The sequence below is a fragment of the Acinonyx jubatus genome, chromosome A3 (assembly GCF_027475565.1).
Source record: "Acinonyx jubatus isolate Ajub_Pintada_27869175 chromosome A3, VMU_Ajub_asm_v1.0, whole genome shotgun sequence".
Taxonomy (NCBI): Eukaryota; Metazoa; Chordata; class Mammalia; order Carnivora; family Felidae; genus Acinonyx; species Acinonyx jubatus.
In genome coordinates, this window is record NC_069388.1 from 33,401,094 (window position 1) to 33,428,125 (window position 27,032).

General features: G+C 40.6%; 1 protein-coding gene across 3 annotated transcripts in view; it reads left to right on the top strand.

Moving 5' to 3' along the window:
- The first annotated feature begins 530 nt into the window (after window positions 1-530).
- PLCB1 (phospholipase C beta 1) overlaps window positions 531-27,032 on the top strand; it is a 695,548-nt gene continuing 669,046 nt past the window's right edge. For all 3 annotated transcript variants that reach the window (XM_027069591.2, XM_027069592.2, XM_027069593.2), the window contains exons 1-2: window positions 531-772; window positions 18,002-18,079. In XM_027069591.2, the coding sequence (XP_026925392.1) occupies window positions 674-772; window positions 18,002-18,079 (177 nt within the window). In that variant the 5' untranslated portion in view covers window positions 531-673. The remainder of the gene's footprint in view (window positions 773-18,001; window positions 18,080-27,032) is intronic.

Genomic DNA, 27,032 nt, shown 5'->3' on the forward strand with positions numbered 1-27,032 from the left:
CAAGTTCCGCGGAAAGCCCCAGGGAACGCGCGGTTCGCGGGCACCCCGGGCACCCCTGCAACCCCGGCATGGGGCATGCTCAGAGGGCGCGCGGGCGGCGCAGGCGTTGGCTGCAGTGGGGCCCAGGAGCCGGGAGGTGCCGCTGCGTCCCCGCTTCCCGGCGCCTGACCCAGCGCGCAAAGTTGGGCTGGAAGCCGCCGGGGGAAGGAGGGACCGAGCCAGCGAGGGTGGCGGGGAAGCTGGGCGGGAGGAGGAAGGAGGAGGGGAAGGAGCGGGGGGGGGGGGGGGGGCGCGGAGCGTGTGTCACTCGCGCTCTCCCTCTGTGTATAGAGGATGTGCTGAATGGTGCGCTTCGAGGCGGCGGCGGAGGAGGAGCAGTACCCGGCGGCGGCTGGCAGCCTCGGCCGCCCGGCTCGGCTTCCCTGTGCCCTCCGAGGCTCCGCAGCCACCGCGGGCGCCCGACCCCGCGTCCCGCCCGGGGCATGGCCGGGCGCCTGGCCCCCGTGCGCCCCGCCTGCTGAGCCGCGCCGGAGGAGGTGCGGAGGCCGGGAGGCCGGGGGAGGCCGGCGGGGGAGCACAGTCAAGCGCCTCGCGAGCCGAGAAAGGAGCCCCGCGCCCCGCGCCCCGTCTCTGCCGCGCTCGCCCGGGCCGCCCCGAGCCCCGATGAGCCCAGATGGCCGGGGCTCAGCCCGGAGTGCACGCTTTGCAACTCAAGCCGGTGTGCGTGTCCGACAGCCTCAAGAAGGGCACCAAATTCGTCAAGTGGGATGATGTAAGTCGGAGGCGGCGGGCTGAGGGCGCGGGGCACCAGGCAGGGCGCGGGGCGGGCGGCGTGGGGGTGGGGCGAGGGGCGCGTTATGCAATGGGCGCTCGGGAGCCGGCCGGGGCCGCCTCGGGGCGCACAGGGTGGCCACTGCCGAGGCGGCTGGCCGGGAGCAGCGGCTTCGCGCGCGCTCCTGTCTCTCCGGGTCAGGGAATTGCCATCCTTGCCGGGTCTGGCAGGCGCCCCCTGAGGCTCTTCAGGCTTGGGGGCCTGAGGGGCAGTTTTTGCCAGGGAACGGTCCTGAGAGTTTTTGGAAAGTGTGAAGTTGGGACCATCTGGAGAGCGCTGGGGTGTGACCCAGGCGCACCCCTCTCCGCCCGCAGAAGCACCCCCTATTACCTCTATTGCTCCCTTTCCAGAAGGAACAGGACAGCCCCAAAGAACGAGCTTGTTCAGTAATTGCTAACCCTCATGGCACTTTTATGGGAGCCCACGCGGCAGAGGACACAGCGGTCCAGCCGACAGGTGGTCGCTGATGCCAAACTTCAGCGCCTGGCTCCGGAGTGAGGGGCTTGAGAAGGGCCCGGGAGGACACTCCTGTGAAGGGCTAGAGGGCAGAAGTCGGGGGTATCGGGGGGTCTAGGAGTGCTCAGCGGACGTGCGGGCAAATGGGGAGAGCTAGTTTTTGAGAACTGAGCTGGCTGGAGTCTGCAGCTTGAAGCAGAACCGGCAAGGCATTCCCCACAATTTATTTATTACATCTTTTGCCAAGTGGGGCAGAGCTTTGCCCAAACCCGGATCTCCAGGGTTTCGCAAGAGCCCTGGACCTAGGACTCCAAGTGACACCCGCTCCCCAACCCGTTGTCTTCAAACACTTAAATTAATAATCTTGCTGAAAACATGGGACTCTTCAGATGGAGGGCATTATCGTATCAATTTATATGTCCTGGGTGTAATTCAAAAGGTTTGTTAAGAACAACCCACCGGGATAAACCTGAGCTGCCAGGATCTAAGGAAATTTAGGTCCAAATGACGAAGACATCTCTCAAACAGGAGGAATGATAGGCGAATAAGGTGTTCATCCTCCTGAAAAGATTTTCCACCTAGTAAATTATAGCCTGTTATCCTCCAGGGTATTTTTCTTTAATCTTCTTAAGCCATTTTCCAGTATCTGAAAAACAATTTAAATATTCCAGGTACCGAATCCAATTACTTAGCTGAGTGAGTCTGTGTCTATATTTTGTCCAGTTGGAAGTGCAAACGGGACTCGGGAGTATGAGCCACAGCTTCCTTGAAAGCTAATGGCAATTATTAAATGTTGTAGGCAAGGATAGAAACATACGTCCTTTTACAGAGGACTCTACACTTTTCTTCTTCCATCCCAGTGTAAGGACCAGATGTTTGTGTAAATGGAATAGAATCTAAACAATAAATTTGGACACAGATGAACCGCTTTCTTACAACAACAACAACAACAAAAGATAATGCAGTTCAGCAACAAATAAAACAGTTTTGTCCATCTTGAAGTCTCAAAGAGAGAACTGAGGTGATGAGAAAATAAAGGGCCGAAGGGAGAAAGACTTTACAGAATAAAGAAGGGTATTCCAGCATAAGCTCTGCATTTATTCACAGTGATACTTTTAAACAGTGCTCCAGAATATCTTATTTGGAAGAAAATAGCCGGCATCACTTTGAAAATGGAGATCTTCTGTGGAACAAGTTTTGAACATCCAAGGAGATGATTTTTATTTTGTGCATTTATGGCATGTGTATTTCTTCCTTACCTGCTAATGCCAGACCATCCACTAGATTCTGGGGTGGTGATGAATGTGGACAGAATCTCCGCTGTTATAGGCCTTACATGGTAGGTGGAGGAGACAGAAAATTATCAAGAACACCAGTGACATAGAGATTAGAAGTGATGCAAGGAGAGTATTGGAGAGGTCACCAGTCAGACACTACCTGAAGAAGGTGGGAAGCACTCTCCCTGAGCACTGCAGCAGTGAGTTTCTTGGGAAGCCTTACTTTAGTGCACACGCTAAAGGGAGGGCCTGTGGAATCTCAGATCTTCTGTAGGGAGAAACCCAGACTGCATCCAGGAGTCAGGTTACCTGGAATATGGTGAACTCTCCTGCAGGTTCCTTGGCTCTCTGTCTCCATGGTGATCTGTGGATTGAGAAGGAGCAGACTTTCTTAGGTCACCCATATCCTCCTCAGGAGTCACCCCTCTACTCTTGCTGCCCCATATCTGTCCTTCCAAAATCAAGCCAGTTTAGGTGATCGGGCTAATTATACTGCATCCTAGTGATACTGTGTGCCGAAGACAAAGAGAACTACATGTTGAATCTAAAGGCTTGAGTTTACCTGCTGGTTCTCTTGTCAGTCACCTGTGTAACTTTAGGTTAATCACTTAACCTTTCTGATTCTTTGCGTCCTCTTGTGCAAGACTATGAGAATGCCACTTTTTGTTTGTTTGTTTGTTTGTTTGTTTTTACCTGTTTCACCTGTAATAGTTGGAAGTAGCCAATAGGATAAAGTAGCCTTTCTCACACTTGAGTGTCAGAAACATCTGGGTGATTGGCAACACGTAGTTTGCTTAGTCTCACCCTCGGTTTCTGATTCAGAAGGTCTGAGGATTGGCCTGAGAATGCATTTCTCATAGAGTCTTGCTGAGTCCACTGGTCTGGGGAAACACACTTTGAAATCACTGAGATGAGGTGTGTGAAGTAACTTAAAAAGTATGGCAGATAGCTACCATGGTCTTGTCAGCCCATGTACATTATTGCAAGTTTGTGATTTTAATTTGATCTCTTTGCATGTTGAGAAATTCATCCAGCTGTTACTTTTCTAAGAAGTAGAAGGACCTCAATGACAAAATCATGGACAATCTTTAGATCTTAATGGCGTATTTTACCAAGTGTCTTTGGTGCCTAGGCTAGCTTAACTTGCATTCATATGTGCCTTTTGAATTTCTTATATGCAGTGAACAATTTTCAGCACTGTCACCTGTTTCTAGTGGGTTAGTAGAAAGGGAAAGGGAAGAGAGAAAATTTTTGAGAGGCTGTCTCGTCTGTCTTTGAGGAGGGGAGACTGTTGGGTTTTCCCTTTTGGCTTTGACTTTGGGAAATATCCTCTGCCCCCTGCACCAGGGGGGCATCCCCATCAGCTTGTTTAGAGGACAATTAAATGCTGGAAATAGTTTCAAAATCTCTCAAATACTGGATCTCACTTAAAAACTGTAGAACCCTGCCCTCTGGTCTTTAAGAAGAGGGATGGGCAAACTCATAAAATAGATTCTGAGTAGCCCATTAGAAAACATAATAATACATTTGAAATGATGAGTATGGGACCACTTAGAATTGCGGAGAGATTATCTCTTGTTGTGAGTGGTTAAAACACCACAATCACTTACTCTGTTTTTCTGGCCACTCTATGGAATGGAATATGTCACCTAGAGGGTGCAATGCCCTGCATAATCTGTTGGCTACATGCCAGCATCATGGCTGTGGATGCTTTAAGAGTGGTAGTCAAAAGCTTTGACATAGGCACTAACCAATCACAATAGACAGTAGCGGGCAATGGAAGTGGAGCAGGGTCCTGGAGAACACCTTGTTGCACCAGGGCGTTGGCCTTTCTTTTGCCTGATCATGAGGAGGGCTGCGAGTCCCCAGGGTCTGTGGAGCATATAGAATTACTTCAGTGTTTGAATGACTAGTGGTAGCGTGTACAGTTAGAAGATCAAGGCCAAACCTTGTCCTCCAGAACTTGGTCAGCAGATATAGGACTGACCTATCGTGGTTATCTGTTTTACCAGTGATACCAAAGGATGCAACTTTATCCTTGCTTTTATTTTGCATTTGTATATTATCAGCCCCTGTGGTGGAGGTGGGTGTAAAGGACTGTGGACATTGTGGGAGAGTTCTGGTGAGATGGACAGTGGAGGGGGGTTACTTTCTGCATCTGAGGTAGGGAGCTTAGGAGACTATGAGTCTGGGCCCTCCCGCTCCTAGTGTTTGGCCTTGCTTTGTATTGGAAAGTATGTGGAGGAAAAGAGGAAGGATAAAAACCATACAATTGGCTCCCCCACCCCTCTTCCCAGCCCCTGATGTGTCCCTGTTTAAGCTCCCAGGACTCTTTGTTCTACAACCTCTAGGACATGAAAGGTGTCACATTTGTTTGTTCTTTCTTTTTCTCTACTCTCCCCCTCCAAGTTCCAGTGTCACCGTAAGTTACTTAATACATCTCCACCTCAGTTTCCTCATCTGTAATGTGAGGATTGTAATATTTCCTGCTGCACAGAACAGCTGTTAACATTAAGTGAGCAAAGGCATATGCATTGTTTTGTATAGTGCCTGACACCCAGGAACCCTTAATAAAACACGGTTTTTAAAAATATTGTTCTCTCAGTAGTTAGAGGGTCATGAATTTTTCCACAGTGGCCAGTATATGTTAGATGCCTCCTTTATTCTACAAGCGGGAACATCCAGACCTTCCTTTCATTCCCTTTACTATGTGCTTTGATTTTAATATTTTATAATTGGAAAAAGAAAAAAAATCAGCGTTTTACCTGTTTCAAAAAAAAATTCAGGTGTTTCAGGGAAAGTGAATCCACATAAAAAGCAGGACACCTTCTCTGTAAAGCAAATCAGTTTACAAAGTATCCAGAAGTTTTATTTCTACTTAAATTAAAAAAAGAAATTTTATATATATATATACACACATATATATTCCACCTAGAAGAAGGAACTCTTAAACAGAACTCTTGTAATGTAGCAAGAATATATATTTAAAATAAATATGTATAAAACTAATCTTTGTACATTCTGTCTCACAAGCATAATCTAGCCAAAAGTTGCAATTGCAACTGCCTAAGTTGTTTGAGAAGAAGCCTGTGGAAGCTCAAAGGTTTGGATTTGGATTAATGCCCCATGGCTTTGAACCAAGTAGCACTCTCCCCCCTCTCCACCATTCTCTCCCCTTCAAACAAAACCTCCTCAGTTAAAACAGGTAATCATTATCACTAATAATAATAGAATAAACATGCTTGTATATTGCACATTTCCCAGCATCCTACACAGAAGCTTGGGTAGAGTATTTGCATTATGTAGAATATGCAGTTACAGTTTCCAAAATGATGGCAGCAGAATGATGGAGGGCACTGACCAGATTAATGAGGGAGCTGAGGGGAATGGCTTATGAGATGGGCATTCAGCAGCACTCACTCTGGAAAGGTTATGGGAAATAGAGAAGAAAAGGCTCCGGCTGGTAGGTGGTGGATCCGGACGGGGCCCCCACAGAGGGAGAGGCAGATTTTAGACTGAAAAGCTGGCAGATGCTCTCTAAAGAGCCACGTACGTATGCCCAGATATGTCCATTTTTTATGCCCAAAGAGCGTTTGTGAATTTCTCATCGACAGTAATTACTTTAAACATAAAAGTATTAACGTTTCCAAAATCTAGTCCAATAAAGCTACTTTAAGCTTTTTATCAGAGCGTAACATGCATACAGTAAAACACAAAAATCTTCTGTCTGGTTGGATCTATTTTCACAAAATAAACACTACCCAGTATGCAGCACTGGATCAAGAACAGCACTGCCCTCTCTAGGTGGTACCTTCCAGTCCCTACACCTCCTCCCAGGGGTAACAATCAGCCTGAGTTATAACTTTATAGGTTGGTTTTGCCTGTTTTTGATCTAAAAAAAAAATGATTTTTTAATTTTCAGTGAAAACAAAACAAACCCTCTTCAGCCTAAATCATTTTTTTTATTACTGCTGAATGAACCCTCTTGAATAATAACAACAGAAGTGACTTACCTTCTGTTTAGATGGCACTTGATTAGGTCCTTATCTGTCCTAAGGTGAAGTCTGGGAAGTGGAGCAGGTGTAAATGCCCCGAAGGAGGAAATAGTTGAACAAAACTCTGGTAGTTTAACAAGGAAATGTAATGCCTACAGGCTGTTATTGGCATAGGAAAGGAGACCAGCAGAGTGCTGTTTGTGGAATCCATTTTTCTCTTCTAGATTTTCTCTCTTATCTTGCCTGACTTTGATATTCCTACCTGTGGTGTATTAGGATAATTTGCTCTGGCTATTAGCATATCTTGAATACTTCCCTTGAAAGTTCAGTCTATCAATAAATAGCTTCAAATTATATTTACCTGCAATGATGTTTAAATGGGACAGGAACATTTTCCTTTTTTATGTTGAACTTGGTGACCTGTGGTTAAACGTTTCTTTATCAGGATTGTTTCATGTTATCATGAACAAGGAGTGCCGGCAGAAAATGAAATAAGATTGATTGTGAATTGTTGACTAATGCTATGGGTCTCACCTAAATAACACATCCTTGGTGACTGAAAATGTTGCTTTTCCTGTTACCCACGCTAATATTAGGTTCATGCAGCCTTTTCAGATCATAAGTTCCACCTGCTCAAATTTCATAATGCTTCTCTTTCCCTGTTTGTGCCATGTCCGATGCCCCAATCTAAGCCATGTGCCCCTGTGCATCAGCAGGGAAAGCAACTGGAGACATACTTCTTTCTTAAAATTTTTCTAATTTTAGAGAGAAAGAAAAAGAGCGGGGAAGAAGGGCAGAAGGTGAGAGAGAATCCTAAGCAGGCTCCATGCTCAGTGCAGAGGCCCGATGCTGGCTCAATCCCAGGACCCTGGGTTCATGACCTGAGCTGAAATCAAGAGTCAGACGTTTGGCCTACTGAGCCACCCAGGCGCCTCTGGAGACTCGTTTCTGAGATCAGTTACACACGAGCTCCTAAGGAAGCCATCAATTTCTGTAAAAAACTGACAAATATCACGTAAAGAACACTAGATTCTTTAAGAGTTCTTCTGATTCCCCTCTGATCTGATATTTGATTTTTTTTATTATCTTCTTCACATGTTAATTTCAATTTTTTTGGAAATTTTAACTTTAATTTCTATTCTGAACAAATGCTTAGGCATATGTCTTCATTGATGTTCACTAAATCTGTATATTTGTCAAGAAACCAAATTATTGTAAATGGAGAAACAGACTATTATATAGAATAAGAAAACATTTAGTATTAAAATAGAATAAAAGCATCCCATATCTGTTTTTTTTTTTTAATTTCAGGGACTCTTTCAGTTCCATGTTTTGTTTCTTTTATTGGGTTAAAGTTTTATGAGCAAGTTCAGGGAAAATGGATCAGTTTGCAAAGAGAAACACTTTTACCTGAACTAGTCCTAGTGGATATCAGTCTATAACATTGATACTTAAAAAATTAGGAGATTATTTTGCTGTTAAAGAATCTAATTTTCTTTGGAACTTGTTTATAAATTAGGTAAGAGAAAGTTAATGTGATTCATTTTATAGAAGAGGCCACATGGACTTAAAAAGAGACAGAAGACCACAGAACAAGTCAGTGAGTGCGCTAATAGACTAAAAAAAAAAGTGCTAACCATGATGCATTCTCAGGTGTTCTGTCTCAGATATTGTTGAGTCTCACTTAGCATCAATTTTCACATCCTCTTAGTGGAATTTTTTAAAATGCAGAATCTGGAAATCCAAAGCTACATTGACTCTCTGGAAGCATCTAATATTCTGGCTGTAAATTAAGTTCCACCAGCATGAGAAGCAGTCATATGAGATTTAGAGGGCAGAGATGTGAAAGAGACCACCTTTCTATATTCCTGGGGTTGTTTCCATAGAAATGTGAGGTGTTGAAGGCAGAAGCATTACTTTCTGTAATTGTTCGTAAGTGGCTTATGTCCAGGGCCATGGGTCTAATGAGGCAATGGCAAGAGGGGGTGCTCACTGTTCTCAGATAACTCTTCCTTTGCCTTGGGCTAAGCTGTTGGGTTTTTGACTCCAGGAGTTCCTTCCTGATTCTTACCTTTCTGAATGTGGTGAAAGCAATAGGTTTCCTCAAGGGTCAGTGCTGTGGTGTTCTGGGGTCATTCATCGAGGCCTAACCTGAAGCCCACTTCACCAATCCTTGAGATTCTGTCCAATTACCTGTAATTAAGTCCTTTTATGTTCAAAATTTCCAGAGAGGTTTCTGTTTCCCTCGCTAACCCCTGCCCGATCTGTCTTTTATTGTTCTAAGATTTCATGATTTTCAGTCCTTATATGCAACAAATATCTGTATCCCATGGAGTTTGCTCCTTCAATATTACATTTGAGTAAAATGGAGTTTTGCTATAATGTTGCCTTTGGAGCTCAATATCGAGAGTGAATCCTAATCACAGGCAGTTATACTTGTAAAGCACTGTTATTATTTATTTATGTTCACCCCTGTTTAGTCATCAACACCACCTTTAGTGGTAGGAAAAGGGCAAGTGTTATTCCCATTTTACGTAGAAGGAAACAGAGGCTAGTCAGTTGTGACTTGCCCAAGGACATACAACTAGTTGGTTAAATTTAAAACTAAGTCTTCTGGTTATATTCTCTTTACAGTCTACCATGGTATCCCCAAACAGGATCCTTTAGGTAACAAAAGACTTTTTATTTTCATTTTATTTATTTTGAGAGAGGGAGAGAGTGCACAAGTGGGAGAGAGAGGCAGAGGGAGGGAGGGAGAGAGAGAGAGAGAGAGAGAGAGAGAGAGAGAGAGTGAGAGAGAAAGAGAGTCTCAAGCAGACTCCATGCTCAGTGCAGAGCCTGATGCAGGGGCTTGATCCCACGATGCAGGGATCATGACCTGAGCCGAAATCAAGAGCCAGCACTTAATTGACTGAACCACCCAGGCATCCTGGTAATAAAAGACTTAACCATCCAGATCAATACAAGTTAAAAAAGATTCCTTGACTTCTCTACAAAATCTCCCTGATTTTAGGATTCATACAAATGGGGTTTATGTCCCTATAAACTTATCCCTTTTGGCTACTGTTTTCAAAAACAGGTATGGTGTATATACAGAGTTCATTTTTGTCTACATTGTGTTACATGGGAACATAGGAAAGCCTCATTGCTACTTTGAGGCACAGAGGCCAGTGTATATTATAGTCTACAAATGTTCTCTATCAGTCATTCAGTAGGGAGACATGGTATATTTAGGTATTCAGGAGTGGCGTTAAAACAAAGGTCATTTTTTCCATTGCCTGATAAGTGACATTTTTGTATCTAGCAAGACTCATTACATGTGCTTCTCCACCTTTTTCTTTCCCAACATACTTGCAAAATGTTGTCTTTTGTTGGATTCCCGTTAAGACTGGTCCTGTGGCTTCTTACAGAAATCATTGATCTTGGAAAATTTGGTAGGCATGATGGGAGTGTAGATGATGAGTGACCTGACCCGAAGCAAGATGCAGAATGGCTTGAATTCAAGGTAGTATCAGTCGAGAGGCCAGATCTAGATTGCCGGTGCAGGAACATGTGTACAGGCAGGTGGATATCCCTTGTCTGTGTTACAGCTGGACCACGGCACTTGGAGGACTATAGCTTTATGTTATTTATCTTCTTTCCCTAGGGCAGAGCATAGGCTTGGCACTCAGTAGGTACTGAGGGAATGTTTGTGGAATGAAGGAAGAGGTCTGGTGTGTGTCTGGTTACAGTGGGTTCACACAGGGGAGCATGTCATCTTGAGGCAGACCTGGAAGGTGGTCATGCTCTGAAGAGACCTTCCTGACATACTGTCTGTGGTGTTGGTTGGAAAGCCCTGCTCTATATCTTTCCATTCTCTCAGAAATCTCCCAGAGTCCAAAGGGACTCTGTGGCCTTAGTTTCTCTCAGTGTGAGTTGGAGAAGCAAAATGTTTGTTGTCAGTACAGATCTGATGCTGTTGCGGGACCAATTAAAGTTGAGTGTGTACTAAATTGCAATTCAATATTGGTTGAAAATTGTGATACTTAATGTATTTACATCCCATCTTCTGAATGTTACCTGTGGCTTCCGTTTTCTAAAAAAGATGCTCCCATGAGTACCCAGGTATTGTTGTGAAAATTTTCCTTAAAGAAATTCAGATGTGTTGGAAGTGACAGATGAAAGACTGATAGTTGTGAAAACATTCTCTTTATTATGGTAATGATTCACAAAGACTTCCTCCCTTCCCCACTCTTCATTTAATTACTGGGGCCACCTACACTCTCCCACCTTCCCTCTGGTCCCTGGGAAAGCACATCTTCTCTGTGTTCTGGAGTCCATGTTGCCCAGTTTCTCTGGATGCTGACTTTATTATTAGCTCGCTTTTGATAATATCTGTGAACATTTTCCCTCTGCCAAAGCTCCTCTAAAAACATATCAGTATATGCCTTTTAGCCACAGAAATGCCAACAAAGACTCCAGCACAATGTTCTCCAGACTTCCACACATAGTTATCGTCTCCTCTGACTTCTCTCGCCGCAACAAAATCCTCCAAAGTCTTGTTCTGCCTTTACCACTGCTTTGAAATTTCTCTTGCCAAGGCTACTGGCAACGTGTGAGATGTCAACCTCAACTGATACTTTTCAGAATGTACCTAGCTTCTTTTCCATCCACCCATTCAGTATTCATAATGAACACAAGCATTGATGCTTCTTACAAGCTAGACATCTTGTCAGTGTTGCAGAGTTATGATGATAAATGGTTTGGCTCCTGCCCTCATGGCGTTTGTATTCTATTGTAGGAGAGAGATGCTAATGGAATAGAAGTATAATTATTTCATTATAATGGTGGTAAGTGCTATAGAAAAAGGTACAGAAGTACATGTGAGCATAAGAAATGTGGAAGGCTCCCCAGGAGGCATTCTATTTATGGAAAGACCTGGGTTATAAGTAGGACTTAGGTCAACAAGAGGAGGGGGGTGTGTGTCAGGCCAAGGGAACAGCACATGGGGACATTCCAAGGATCAAAGGATGTCGTTTGAAGGACATAGCAGAATAAGCAGGTTGGGAGTTTGTTGCTCAGGTGATGCTGGCAAAATGGCAAGTGGCCTGCTTAGGCCATGGCAAGGTTTTATCATAAAGTCAATGGGAAGCCATTAAGCTGTGTTTTTCAACCTCAGTGCTATTGACATTTGAGGCTAGGTAATTCTTTGCTGTAGGGGACTTGTCCTGTGCATTGTAGGATGTTTTGCGCCAGCTGTAGGGGACTGTCCTGTGTGTTGTAGGATGTTTTGTGCCACCCCTGGTCTCTACCCACTAGATATCAGTAGCAAAGACCCCAGGGTGACAAAATTATCTCAGGACATTGCAAAATTGCCCCAGTTCAGAACCACTGATTCACATTCAAACTACGATTTAAATCTTAACTGATTTTAAAAAGGACCGGGTTACCACATGTGCAAAGGCACGCGCACGTGTGCGTACACGAGCCACATGCATACGTGGCCAGTAAGCACATGAGAAGATGTTCAACATCATTAGTCATTAGTCATAGGGAAATGCAAATTCAAACCACAGTGAGATGCCAGTTTACACCCACCAGAGCTGTATCTTGCTAAAATGGTCAGTTTCCTCATCTGATGTCCCCACTAAGCAATGAGCACCTTGGATAATTGGGAATCTGGGCTCTTGTTTGAATCTGTAGTATAGTGTCTTAAGTTCCCTTGTGTGATATTTGAAGAAATATGCTTCCAACTTTTCCCTGTATTGTACTAAGAGAGATTTTCATACCTATCGGTGAAATGCAAATACTAAAATGGTGCTTCTCTCTACTGTTCTGTGTCTTCTTTTCTGGACCCCGTTACTTCCTTTGCTTTCATTTATTTGGGGGAAATTTCACACTGCATAGACCCCTGGAAGAAAATTCTAATCAGTGCAGATGCATGTAGAAGTTTAACCTCGCTGATCCTAAGCCAGCACCTTAGCATTTCTATTGTTTTATTTTTATTTGTTGTTTTCATAGTTAGGGCTGCGTTGCTGATGTTTGATGGGATCACATCTGCTTTTCTATGACCCATAGGACTCTTTTTCCTTACACAACTGTTTCCCCTACAATGTATATATTTGCCATCTTCCGCTCTACTTTTTCCTAATGCAGGTCTCGGGCACTCCCTGTGGAACATTACTTGTCATTTCTCCTTGTTGACTCTGTAATATTGATTAATTTAGAAATCCAGGTCTTTATTCCTATGTGTTCTCTCGTAACAGCATAAAAATATAGAATCACCGTGGAGTGAGGATTGTGGTCAACACTGGCCAATAGACTTTCTGCTAATGGTACTAAGGAATAAGCTGTGGGTCTGTGGACTGGTCCTTGACATTCGTCTTAAGGTTTAGGGTTACTCTTTGCACTAGTTTGCTTGGGCTCCTGTAACAAAGTACAACAGACTGGGGGGGCTTAAACAACAGAAATGTATATTTTCACAATTTTGGAGGCTACAAATCTGAGATGAGGGTGCAGAACTGGTTCCTTCCTTGAGGGCCATGTGGGAAGTATCTGTTCAGTCCTCTGTTCTGGATGGTGGATGGCTGTCTTCTCCCAGGGTCTCTACATCATCTTCTCTCTGTACGTGTCTGTGTCCAAATTTCCTCTTTCTATAAGGATACCAGCCTTATTGGATTAGGGCCCACCCTTGTGACTGGCTAACAGGCAATCGCCTGTTAGGCATAATCGCCTCTGTACAGACTGTCTCCAAATAAAGTGACAGTTATTTTCAGGTACGGGGGTTGGGACTTCAATATATACATTTTTTGTGGGTGGCACAATTCAGCCCACAATATACCTCAACCTAGCAAAATATATGGCCTCAGAGGGCAGCAACATAATGGCTTTATTCAGATATTCGAAGAATTGACACTTAGAGAAGCAACTAGATTTATTTTGTACTAGATGTTAAAACTGGATGGTAGATGCATGCATGGAAAAAACCCAAAACTTGCTAAATGGAATTATCTGACCAAATGTGCTTTGCTTTGTGAAAAACGTTTCCCTATTAAGAAGAAACCTTTTTAGAGTTTTAAAGTTTAGAGCTGCACTACCCAGTAGAAATATAATTTAAGCCACTTAGGAAATTTATAGTTTTCTAATAGCCATAGTAAAACAAGTAAAAGGAAACAGGTAGAATTAATTCTAACAATATAGTTTATTTAACCCAATATATTGTTTTCATTATATAATCAATATTAAAAATTATTAATGAACTATTTTATATTCTTGTTTTCATTCCTTGTCTTTGAAATTATACAGCACATCTCCGTTGAACTAGCCACATTCTAAGTTTTCAGTAGCCACAGGTGGCTCATGAGTCCATCTTGGACATGCAGGCACAGAACATACATTCTCAGTTGGGGCCAAATCACCTCCAAAAAATGAAAAATGGTCTTGAGGGACAAAAATATCTTATTCTTTTTTTAATTTTTGTATAGAACACAGATACACGTAGAGCATATAAATAGATAGGACATCTGTGATATTAAAATTTCATTGTGGATAATTAGGAAAATAAATGTCTAAAAGGGCTCCTTCATGGGGCAATAATGAAAAAAGTAAATTGCAAAGCAGTAGCTTCTTATATCATATTAGTCTCACTATTGATATATTGATGAGATAGGGATGTGAGTAAGTTTCTGTCAAACGAAGAGAAGTAAATGGAAACTTAACTGTGCATTATCCACTATTACTAACTTAAGACAGGTATGTTTATCAATGCTCTCTTTCTCAAGGCAGATGTTTATTGGGAAAAAAGAAACTTACAACTTGAAATAAACAAGTTAAAGTTGAATTCTTAGTTAGAAACAATATACTTACAAGACACAAGTTTGTCTACCTTTTAAGCTCACTGGTGCCTTTACATCATTGTGTTCCTGACCCAAAACCTCACCCTTTGTAGGCCTATGTCAGTGGGTCTCAAAGTATGGTCCCCAGACCAGCAGCAGCAGCAGCAGCAGCAGCACTAAGGTCCTGTAAGAAATGCACATTTAGGGGTGCCTGAGTGGGTCAGTCAGTTAAGCGTCCGACTTCGGCTCAGGTCATGATCTCGAGGTCTGTGAGTTCAAGCCCCGCGTCGGGCTCTGTGCTGACAGCTCAGAGCCTGGAGCCTGCTTCAGGTTCTGTGTCTCCCTCCCTCTCTGCCCCTCCCCCACTCACACTCTGTCTCTCTCTCCTTCAAAAATAAATAAACATAAAAAAATTAAACAAAAAAAAAAGAAATGCATATTTACAGACTCCAGCCCAGATCTATCAAGTGAGAAACTCTAGGGAAGGGTCCCAGCAGTCTGTGTTTTAACAAGTCCTTTTAGTAAATCTGATGTACCCAAAAGTTTGAAAACCACCATCTTATATGGAATACATATCTTATGGATGCTGATGGAGAGAAACAGACTGTCCGAGAGTTGTCTCCATTTTTTGGCAGTAAAATGCTTAAAGAGTTACAGTCCATCAGCGGTTCCCTTGAAAATGAAGGATGACCATGCATTTCAAACTTCAAACAAGAGCTTATGTTCTGACAATTAAGAATAATTGTGATATGGGTTGAGTGGCTACTTTGGTACGGGAGAATATAGACATTGCAGCTATGTGGGAGGTGGGAAAAAAGCAGGTGGAATTGAAAATGGATATTCATGTATTTCTGGGTCAAATCCTGCCTTCGATGGCAAGAATGCCAAGTTCCAGCTGATCTTGGAATGTTAGGGGTGATTATGGAGGAAGTAAGCAGGTAGACGAGATAAAAGATCATTTAACAGAGGAACCATGGCCGGAAGAGTGAGGTCAAGAAAATATTTAACAAGGCAGCTTTAATTTTGAAGGAGGAGAAGGAATAAGCTAGAAATAGCAGTATCAGAAGCAAATGAGGCAGCCTAGTACAGTGTTCTAAAATATAAATTTGAGGTTTGCCCTGATGACTTTAAATATTTGATTGTCTGCGACCCTTGCAGTGAATTGTCACCAAGGTTTCGATTAGAATCTTGTCAGATGCTCTTGTCAGACACCCTGATAAGAAAAGGAACTGATTTGAGGATGATATATTAAAACTACAGGCTAATTCCAGATTCACCGGAAGTGGGGATGTGTGCTGTGTGCAGCCTGTCAGAAAGTTTCATTTTGCCCGACTCTAGAGGATGATGGGTAATGAAACAGAACTGAAAATACTGCTGTGATTTATTGCAAATATTGCTCTGAACATTTATGCATATAATCTCATAGGTGAAGCTTAAACTATTTTAAAAATTGTTCTTTTATTATCTTATTAAATTGGTTTTCATTTTTTTTTTAACATTCAGGAGTAATTTTAAAATTTGAAGTTGCAGCCGAAGTTCTGTGCCACAGCACCATCCTTGTAAAAGATATTTTTCAAACTGCATGTTAAGAATAAATCTTAAAAGGGGCACCTGGGTGGCTCAGTCGGTTGTGTCCAACTTGGCTCAGGTCATCATCTTGGGGTTCGTGAGTTTGAGCCCTGTGTCAGGCTCTGTGCTGACAGCTCAGATTCTGTGTCTCCCTCTCTCTCTGCCCCTCCCTCGCTCACGCTCCATCTCTCTCTCTCTCTCTCTCTCTCTGAAAAATAAATAAACATCAAAAAATTTTTAAAAAAAGAATAAATCTTAAAATTATCAGGATAAAACAGAAGGGCAGGACCTCAAAAACTTAAACAGAGAACTATTGTATGATCATTCTGGGTATGAAACAGTTGAAAGCAGGGACTCAGATATTTGTCAATCTGTGCATAACAGCATTTTTTGCAATAGTGGAAAGATGGAAATAACTCAAGTGTCCAGTGACAGATGGATGAATGAATAAAATGTGATGTATACATACAAAGGAATATTAGTCAGCCTTACAAAGGAAGGGAATTCTGACACCTGCTACAACATGGATGAACCTTTAAACACATTAGGCCAGTCACAAAATAAACCGGTCACAAAATGATAAATATTGTATGATTCTGCTTATGTGAGGCATCAAGAGTGGTCAAATTCGTAGAGACAGAAAGTAGGTAGTGATTGTCAGGGGCTTGGGGAAGAGGGAATGGGGAGTTAGTGATTAATGACTGTGGAGTTTCATGTGGGAAGATGAAAAAGTTCTGGAAATGGATGGTGGTAATGGCTGCACAGCTGTGTGAATGTACTTAATGCCACTGAACTTTATGCTTAAAAAAAGGAATTTTTATGTTAGCGGTATAACAAAACCATAATAAAAAAAGAATGCCATGATAAACTTTCATTTGCTATTTTAATAAGTCAGTTTTTAAGCATAATCTGTTAATAACAATAAATGTTTTTATGAGGCAAGCATTTGGTTCAAGTACTTTACCCAAATTCTCCTATTTAATTCACACAGACACCTTCTAAGGTAGGTATTATTATGGTTTTTTTTTTCAGTTGTAGCTGTGTAAGATGAGGTACCCAGGGGGGACAGGCATCCCCAAGGGGATGGCCTTCAGAACCGAGCTTTCTAATAAGACTTACCATGTGGACTAAAAACATTGATCTACTCTTCCCATCAGGAAAACAGTCCCCAATTCCAAAATTATTTCTGCAAGTTCTAATTTTCATTATAAGTATCTTTGATCAGATAGACGATATGCTGTACTTTAGTTATAATGTGTATGAAATAGTTGAAATAAACAGGTAATTTATGTCTCCTTTAAAAAATGTAATTCCTGCAAAGGCCCAACCAAGTATTTCAGTATAAAAATCCATATCCAGTGACATGTGTTTTCTTGTGCAGATGGTATGCCTTTCTGAAAATTGCCAAAAGAAAAGAACACATATTTTAGAAATGTTTAATATTATAATTACAGTGCATGCTGTTTTTGCTTTATAATGTACATGCTTTAAACTCCCGAAGACTATTTGTCTATGATGTTTTATTTCATCTTGTGAAATTTAAATTTGCAACAATTTTGTGTATATCTTTCCGAAAATGTAGACCATGGCCTTATTTATTGTTACCTTGGAAACAGCAATGCCCAAATAATATGTTTACTCTCTTTAGTACAATAAAAAATAATTTTATAGAACAAATGTAATTTAAAATATTACCTTCAAGCATGGATTTTAATTAATTTTAATCATATAAAATATGTAATGATGTTTAATATTAAAATTATTTGGAAAATTAGAGCTTTGAATAGAAAACATGTCAATTTGTCTTCATAAATATGTGCATACCTGGGCTTTTCTTTTATAAGTAATGCACAGATATTCTAATTATTAGTAAAGAAGCTTAGGTATGTAATTAATAATGCTGTGAAGTGAGGATGCCATGTCTAGTTTTTTGAAACTTTTACTAATAATTGATGACCCTTGAGAAACTCGTAACAACTATTACTTGCTAAGTAACTCCTGGGTAGGACTTCCTACAATGATATATGTTGATATTTGTGTTTTTTCTTATATTTCTAGGACTCCACTATTGTTACTCCAATTATTTTGAGGACTGACCCTCAGGGATTTTTCTTTTACTGGACAGATCAAAATAAGGTAAAAAGTGAGATATGTCTTTCTTACATTTTCTAGTTTGTTGCTGATTTGCAAAGTATTTAAGTTACCTCCATAAGTATATCCATTTCATGAATGACCCTTTGTAATTTATTTAAAGATTCTACTTAGAAATAAATGTCTTAGGAGTTTCCAAGGATTCTAGCCCAAAGTATTAGATATGCTGAATCCTAGAACAATTGCCATTTTTTCAGGACAAGAACATGGAGATGTGAATTACATTTGTTGTAGAAGAAAATTAGCCAGTATTAGTGACTTAAATCCCCCCTCCAGTTCTACTCATAAAGAATAAAGAAAAATGATGAGAAAATCACTTGTGACCCACATTATAAGTTTGGCTTTCCTTTTCTCTTCCTTCTCCCCTTTGCTGCTTATTAAGGGTTCGCCTGGCCTTGGCACAGGAATTTGGTCTTGATCATTTATTCACATTAGAAAATTAAGAATAAGATTCCTTTAGCTTATACCTTCAGTGTTTCAAGATTTTCTTTTCATATTTAGCTTTCTGTCTACCATTTCATGAGTTTAGGATCTCATTTATTATGAAGCCAATTGAGATAATTCCATATTGAATTATTAAATAGAATGTCTGCAAATCACAAGATTTATTTGGGGTTTAATGGGCAGAAAAATATTCATAGAAAGTAGTTATTATTTCAAGAAACAGTGGTTCTGGATTTGAACCTGTGAGGTCACAGAACACAGAATGTTGTGACCCTATAAGCTCTGTTATTTGGAGAGTTGGGTAAGCTTTATTGAGAGTGCTAAATACATATTTAAACCAATAAAATACCAGGTACCACATTGTGAAGGGCTCTTAGTCTTTTCACATCCTTGAGTTAGGTCACTATTGCCAAAGTTACTGGAATTTGTTGGCCTTTCCTTCTGCCTTTGGGGCAACCTGAACTTCACCTGTGAGCAGTGGTCTGGAACTGGCTGTGTGAAATGGCATATTTGGGGTCAGGGTAGAGCCTGGAGGAAACTCTCAGGGTGCTGGATGGTAATACCTCCCTCCCAGGGCCAGTCCTGAACGTGCCTGTTTACACTCATCTAAAAGGTGAATTTTAGCCCTGTAGCCCTCGAATCACTTTTTGAATATGGGTGCCCTGGAATCATCTCTGGCCATAGATCTAGGGCTAAACCATAGACTCTAAGCTAATGTCAAAAAAATCTATTTCATTTGTAAGACTTGCTACTTAATGTTCATGTTTATTACTGGGTGTGTTAATCACTTTGGGTTTGACATTCTGTTTGGTTTCCTGCTGTTATGTATAAAACAATGGCTTGAAAGAATTTTTTTTTCCTCCTAAAAGCTATTTTTAGAACTGTTGCAGCTATATTCATGAAAGATATATTTATAATGCCCAGGGCATTTTTAAAGGTTGGGTATTTGTACAAGGGACTTAACTGTCAGTTTGATTTTTCAGCTTGTAAATCAAGCTTCTATAAAAGCAACAGAAGGTATTTTGGGGTTTTTTAATAATTCATGGCAACTCAGTTAAACTCCCTTCTAAGACCAATCATAAATATTTCTTTGCTTAAGAAAGAGAAAGGGTTTAGGACCGAAGGTTCTTTGATGCATGTCTATTGTTCTGAGAACCCAGGATTTTGACTTATGCCTATTTTCAGATGTGGGAAAATTTATTTCAGATTTTTACCACAACCGTTTTCTCTTGCTTGTAGTGCTGTTTATGACCAATTGAAACAGATAATATGTTAGCAATTCCTTTTATCTCTTTATTACTTTTCCTCTCATGGATATTAATCTTACAGTTCTACCTAAGAAGATAGTAAATTTCATTTTTCACTTTTTAAATACCGAAGTCATCCCATTTTCATAGATCAGAGTTACGAGGTTTATTTTTTAGTCAATGATCATATATCAGTATACAAAAGATGAGAGGATTTAAGAAAAAAAAATTAAACTTTCATTGCTTCCAAGTTTGTCATTTTCTTCTGGCTTTACGCCCGGTCTTGGAGCCAGAAGGAGTGATACATCCACTTCTAGGAGATGGACGGGTGTAAGTGATATATTAGAGGAAATGTATGCTAGAAGATGGTGCTCTCAAATGAGGGGTGGGAAGCCAAGCTTTTAGTCACTGTTTTTGCATAGGATCATTTGATGGTACCTGGCTGAGAGGTGCAATCATGATATTACTTAGAGGCCCACTTTCTTCAAAATATTTTTTTCAAACAGTGACTCTTAGTGATGTGAATCTATCACATATATTACAGAGATGTCTCAGAGAAAAAAAATACTTGTAAGTTTATTCATTGATTTTACACACTGTGTTTTCCATTGGTTTGGAAGTGTGCATTGGTATTTATTATAATGTACCTCTCTTCTCCCTTTGGGCTTCTTCCTACCTAAATTCTCCTTTGTCCACGGAGCCTGTGCCAAAACGACGCCTGGTCTGCTCAGAGGCGAGCTGAGTGGCTTTAAGAAGCTCTTGGGAAAGAAGCTCTTGTTACAAGATCTTTCTTTTTATAGCCCTGGAGGAAAATTCTCACATTTTACTCAATGTCTTACCCATGTCGTCTCTCCTATAGCGGCTACATGATACCACCCCAAATTATACATTGTACCTTACTATCCATTCTACTGTAGACCACAGCCACTGATTTTGCGCCACTGAATTCATCCTCCATAGACAGTGACATGCTCCCTCCCTCTAACTCCCCCTTTGATTTTTCATCATAGAAATGACGGGTGGCAAAGAAGACAGACAGCACAGATGATAGATTTAAGAATTAAAAAACTGGAGCTAGTAGCAAGTGATTTTTAGGTAGCAAACATGTGCTTTGGTGAAACATTGAAAAAATATTTGAGGTTGGGGGAAGCAGATAAACATGACCATGATCTTAAGGGATATATGTTCATTCTTCGTACCAGCTCTGGACTTATTTTAATCACTTTCTTCTTTACTGTTGGCTCTGTACATCTTGTTGACTGCAAGTAGCAACAGCATGTTTCTGAATAAGACTGTTCTAAGCACGGTGGTTTTTCTTATGTCAGTGTCTGTTAGGTCAAGAGGATGAGCTTATCTGTAATTGTGGGTGAGAGGGGCTCCTGCACGGCTGGAGTATGTAAGGGGTTGCTGGCATTAGTCTATGACTTTTCTTTGGAGCTATGCCAGATTGGGACAAGGAACCAACACAGGAAGTATCAGCCATGAAAACCATGTAACTACAGGAAGTATCTGCATCACAATTTTGGAGGAAAAGCTAAAGAAGAAAAAAGAAGTCAATGTTAAAGAGCTAATACAAACCTATTCTGCTAGAAGATGAAACAAAGTAGACCTTTGCCTTGCAACTCGATGCCCTGCTTCTGTGCCAAGGTTGGTGTAAAAATAAAACTAGTTACTACTAGTTCAGATCCAAGAAGTCCAGCCCAGCAGACTCCTCCTTGTATCCCTAAAGCAGGAGCTTGGAGGGAGAGAGGAGAGGAGCACATAATTACATTACATCAAAAAGGAATAGGAGGAAAAAGACACATTTTAAATGTAGGACTCCTACTACTTTCTCTTTTTTGTTGTTACAGATTTTATTTATTTTTAATTTTGTGAATAACACACAAATGTGTTCTTTGCAGAAGAGAATAAAGTAGTATAAATGCCCTTAGCCCCTCCTTCTTTGACCCAATCTTAGTGTACCCTCCAGGGTCAACCACTGGTAACAGTTCCATGGTAGCGTTCCCTGTCTCCTCTGAAGGAATTTTACATGCATATCTATGGAAATAGTTCATTTTGTTTTGTTTATATCTGTTTGTATCCTAAATACCATCATATCGTTTTTACTGTTTCACCAACTTGTGTTTTACTTTATTAGTTTGTCTTAGAGAACTTTTCATGTAAGTACATGTAGATCTACCTCTTACTTTTAAATTTCTCTGTCATATCCCATGGAATGGATTACCAAATTTTATTTAATAATAATTTCTCACTGGCGGACTATGGGTGTTTGTTTCTAATTTGGGCCTACAGGGAACAATCCTGTAATACAGGGTAATAGTCAGCCTGCATAGCCCTCTCTGGGTAGATGGGTCAGGGGTTCCCTGAGGTAAATTTTCAGAACTACAATTGCTGATTGAAGGCTATACATATCCTAAATTTTAGTTAATAGTTGCATCATTTTATAGCCCTATCAGTGGTGTGTGAGAGGAACTGTTTCTTCAGGCCTCACCAACATTATTAAGAAACTTTTATTTTTGCATTTATGTATATTTGCATGTATTGATGCAGCTGTTTTATCTCTGTTTTGATTTGCCAGTGTCTGCCTTGATGGTAAGATGTGTCTATTTTTATGCCTTTATGGACTGTTCCTGTTTTCTCTTACATGAATCTTGTGTCCCTTGCTTATATTCCTTGTTGAGGGTGCTCTATGTACTCTAGATGGTAATCTTTAGCTGTTAAAGATGTTGCAAATACTTTCTTCCTGTTTGTGGTTTGTCTTTGAATTTCTTAATTTCTAACTTACGCATGGCAAAAGATGACTTTCCCATTTTCAATTTTGATGTGTTCACATTTCATTCCTTTTTTTTTTCTTTTTGCTTTACTTAAGGACTTTCTTATTCCTCATCGTTATGGCCATCATTATTATTAATTTAAGTTGCCGATCTTAGTCTCTTCAAGCTGCTATAACAAAATACCGTAGACTTGGTATCTTATGAACAACAGATATTTATTTCTTACAGTTCTGGAGGTTGGAGTCCAAGGTTAGAGCCCTCTTCCGGGTTGGAGCCTTTTCTTTGTATCCGCATGAGAGGAAGGGGCTGGGGAGGTCTCTGGAGCCTCTTTTATACACTAATCACATCCACAAGGACTGTGCTCTCAAGACTTAAGCACCTCCAAAAGACCTCACCTCCTAATCTTGTCTTTGGACAGTAGGTGTTCCAAGTATAGATTTGGGGGAGGGGGTGGGGAGGACGCAAACTTTCAGACCATAGTAGTCATGTCATGTGTTTTGAGGACTAGTGTGAGGTGGGGCTCTAAATTTAATTTCTTTATTTTTTAAAAATATTTATTTTTGAGAGAGAGAGAGAGGGAGAGAGCGTGAAGAGGGGAGGGGCAGAGAGAAAGGGAGACACAGAATCAAAGCAGGCTCCAGGCTCTGAGCTGTCAGCACAGAGCTCAACACGGGGCTCAAACTCACAAACCGTGGGATCATGATCTGAGCTGAAGTCAGATGCTTAACAGACTGAGCCACTTGGGCGCCCCTAAATTTAATTTCCTTCAATGGGTGCCTTACGTGTTGGTGGTTCCCTGTTCTTTCTGGTTGGTGCCAGCTATGATGGCACCCTTTCTTCTGTGGGATTTTTGTAGTTCAGGGTGTGGAGGCTGCAGGAGGAGGGAGCTGAGGTGTCAGGTTGACCTGAGATGATGTTCCCATTGTGCTCCTGCTACTGATGGACACCTCCACCACCTGGTTAGATGGCCCATAGATCTGTTCCTATGTTTTAATGCCTGTGGGCTTCTGAGATGTTATTTCCCACTTCATTTTTGTAACATTTATCTTCTGCCTTTCGTACTTTCTTATTTAATAAGTGCAACCCTGTTTGTTTACCCATGACCCTAGTTCATAGATGTAAATTAACATCTGCGTGTTGAGTCATTTTGAGGGACCTGAGACAGGAGCGATTGGCTCTACCATCTGTTCCATCTCCCATTTTCTTCTGATCTGTGATTTTGCATGAGACGCCATTTGGAATCCTTGTACAGAGCAATAATTAAGTTTCTTTTAATGGCAAGTATAGACTGCATTCTCTTACGGTAATCTTAAATTGCTATAGAGAGTTCAAAAGCAAAGTTCAGAAATTAAATATTTACACAAGCCTCAATGACATTTTTTTCAGCATGAGAGTCCAGAGTTCACAAATATTATAAATGATGAACCATAGACCTCTAGGAATATCCTATTAAAAACTTAGTCTGGCTTCCACAAAAGATCCCCAGGCACCACTTGTTTCATTAATCATTTAGCAATGGTGCTTCTTCTTTGGGACATACTTCTCTAGTGTGTTCCAGAAGCATCAATGTTGACCTTTCTCGTGTATGGTAAATGAGGTAGGATACTCAGCAGTCTATTGAGCATAATGATGTGGTTATAAATTAAAAAAGATGAGTTCCATTCATTTTTATTTGGTAATTTTCCCCTAAGCCTGAAACAATAACTGAAATTACCTTAGAAAACAGCACGATGCATGTGAGGATTGCTTTCTGAGGGCTGGCAACATTCTTTGGCCTGGAGCAGTACACCAGTCATCGCCAACTGACTAACCAGCAGCATCTAGGGACTGAATCTTTTCCTTCACTTTTCTGAATTCGATTCCCATTATTGAAGAGATTCATAGAGTAGATGTGGCATGAAGTCTATACCCACATCCTTATGACTCCAGAAGCCACATATTGGACCCTAGGGGCCAGCGCTTGTATTCTTTTGCTTTTTCTGATCACTAGTGCTCACTTTGTTACCCATGATGCTGCTTGGAAGTTCCTGAGAATTAACAACAACCCCAAGCAAAGGAGTTTGATAGACAAATACCACGGTTCCTTCAGCTCTTGGGTGGGATAAGGCAAAGGTGCAAGCTTTATGTTTTTTTCCCCAGAATTCTTTGGTGGGATTAAGCCACCATCCACAGCAGTAACTGGCATGCAAATACATCATTTATGGCCTTCCTTCCCTTCCTCTCTCAATTCCTCATTTCTGATTTGTCCTGGAACCACCTCTAAAATAAGCTAATTTTACTAGAATCCGTCTCTAGGAACTGCTTAATATAGATGCTTAATGCTTGATATCTTAATATAGATGCCCCCTAATTAAGGGCATTAAAAAGATTTCTTCATAAGAGGCACTGAAACTATTAGAAGAATACTTTTGTTTTAAGCCAAGCAGTTTTCTTAAAACAACCCTAATTTGGGAGGCTGGAAGCCAGTTAAGAAAATCATCCGTAAAGTCAGATAGATGTGGGTTCGAGCTCTTGCTTTACCTTGTATTAAGAGTGACCTCAGGTGAATTTCTTCTCAAGCTAAGCCTCGATTTCTTCAGCTGTAAGATGAGGTATAACTTCCTTAGGACTGTTGTTAAACTTGGTATGTGAAGTGCCTAACACAAGGCCTAGCATGTTGTAAACTTTAGATCCTTTGTGGGGTCTTTTTTTTAATTTAATTTTTAAAATTTCATTTTAGTTTTAAATATTTCGGCTTTATTGAGGTAGAGTTATTAGTCAATAATTTACTGACAAATAAAATTGTAAGATATTTGAAGTGTACATCTTGGGGATTTGGTATCTGTAGACATTGTGAAAAGAACCCCCATGGAGTTAATTAACACATCCATCACCTCACAGATTTATTTTATTTTCTGTTTGTGTGAAAATGTTTAAGTTCTACTCTCTTGGCAAGTTTCAGTTATATACTACAGCGTCTTCAACTATAGTCACATGTTTTATGTTATATCCTGAGACCTTATTGATCTTCTAGCTGAAAGCTTGTACCCTTTCACCAACCTCTTCCTATTCCGCGCCCCACCACGCCCAGCCCCGGCATCCACTTTTGTAGTGTTTTTAGGAGTTTAGAGTTTGACTTTTTTTTTTTTAAGGTACTGTGTATAAATGATACCATGCAGTATTTGTCTTTCCATGGCTTATTTCACTTAGCATAACACCCTCAAGGTCATTTGTGGTGGCTTTTTATTATTGGTATATAATAAACAACTAGTCTCTGACTAAGCAATTAGTCTCTAACTAATTGTTAAGGACCATAAATGTGCTGTTTCAAAAGCCAGTTGACCATCTATTTATGTATATTTTTAAATATATATTTTTTTCGTCTTCAAGGTGTTAGTGACTTGTTTTCTGTTTAGACTCAGCTGTGGTCTTTTGATCTGAAGCACTGAAGCTTAGGTCTGTTTGGGCACACAAGATGTTTATTTATGTATTTCATAATGTTTTGGGAACAGAGCCATGGAAGGCAAAAGAAGGGATTTATTGTTTAGAATAATTTTCCTCTGAGGATAATTCACTAATAAATACTCCATCATAGATGAAAGTTTCTCGGGCCCGCGGGAATCTAAAGCATCTCATGGAATAAGCTTTAAGATGATTTAAAGTCTTGGATAAGAGAAAAAGGTATTATTCACAAGAAGAATTGGACTCCACCATGGCTGTCTGTGTCTTTTTTCCTAATATAAATCACTTTTGGATTATCACAGCTATATTGACATCAAGCAGCTTCTCCTCCTCCATACTGATCAGATCCTTAGAGATTAAACTTGTAGTGTTTTCAAGTGTAATTTACTCATTGGTCTGTCTGATTGCTGAGGAACGAATCTTCCCTCATCAAATCCACTTTCAGATTAAGCTCCATGTATTCTCAACACTACCTTCTTGCTACTGCCTTGAGCCCAAAGGTTTTTCCTCAGTAACTCCAGCTAGTGTAGAATAACCAAATACTATGATTGCCTAGGCTATGTAGATGCAACGTAAGAAGAAATGTTATTATGATGGAATCTTTCACAAATTCTTCTTGGAGGTTGTGATTCATGGATTTTCAGTAAGATTTCTAACTGAAATGTAACCTCTTCAAGATGTCTTTTAAAATCAGGCTGGTTATGAAACAGCATCATTGCAGTTTCTTTGGGATTATTTGTTGGGTGTAAGTGCATTGACATGATTTTCAAGTCACCTTCACTCCACTTCATCATACCAATAACGACAGCGATGCTCTTTTGACTACACTGTGATCGGAGTTTAGAAATATGAAACACTCTGGCCTTAATTCAAAACACTTTACTCTTAATATAATTTAATTAAAAATTTTGCCTCAGTTTTATGAGTTGCTTATATTTAGCTCTTCCCAGTCTTGTAAGGAAAAATTAAATTGGATGCTTTCCATGCTATGAAGCTATTATAAAATGGGATATTTGTATTGTATGATACCAA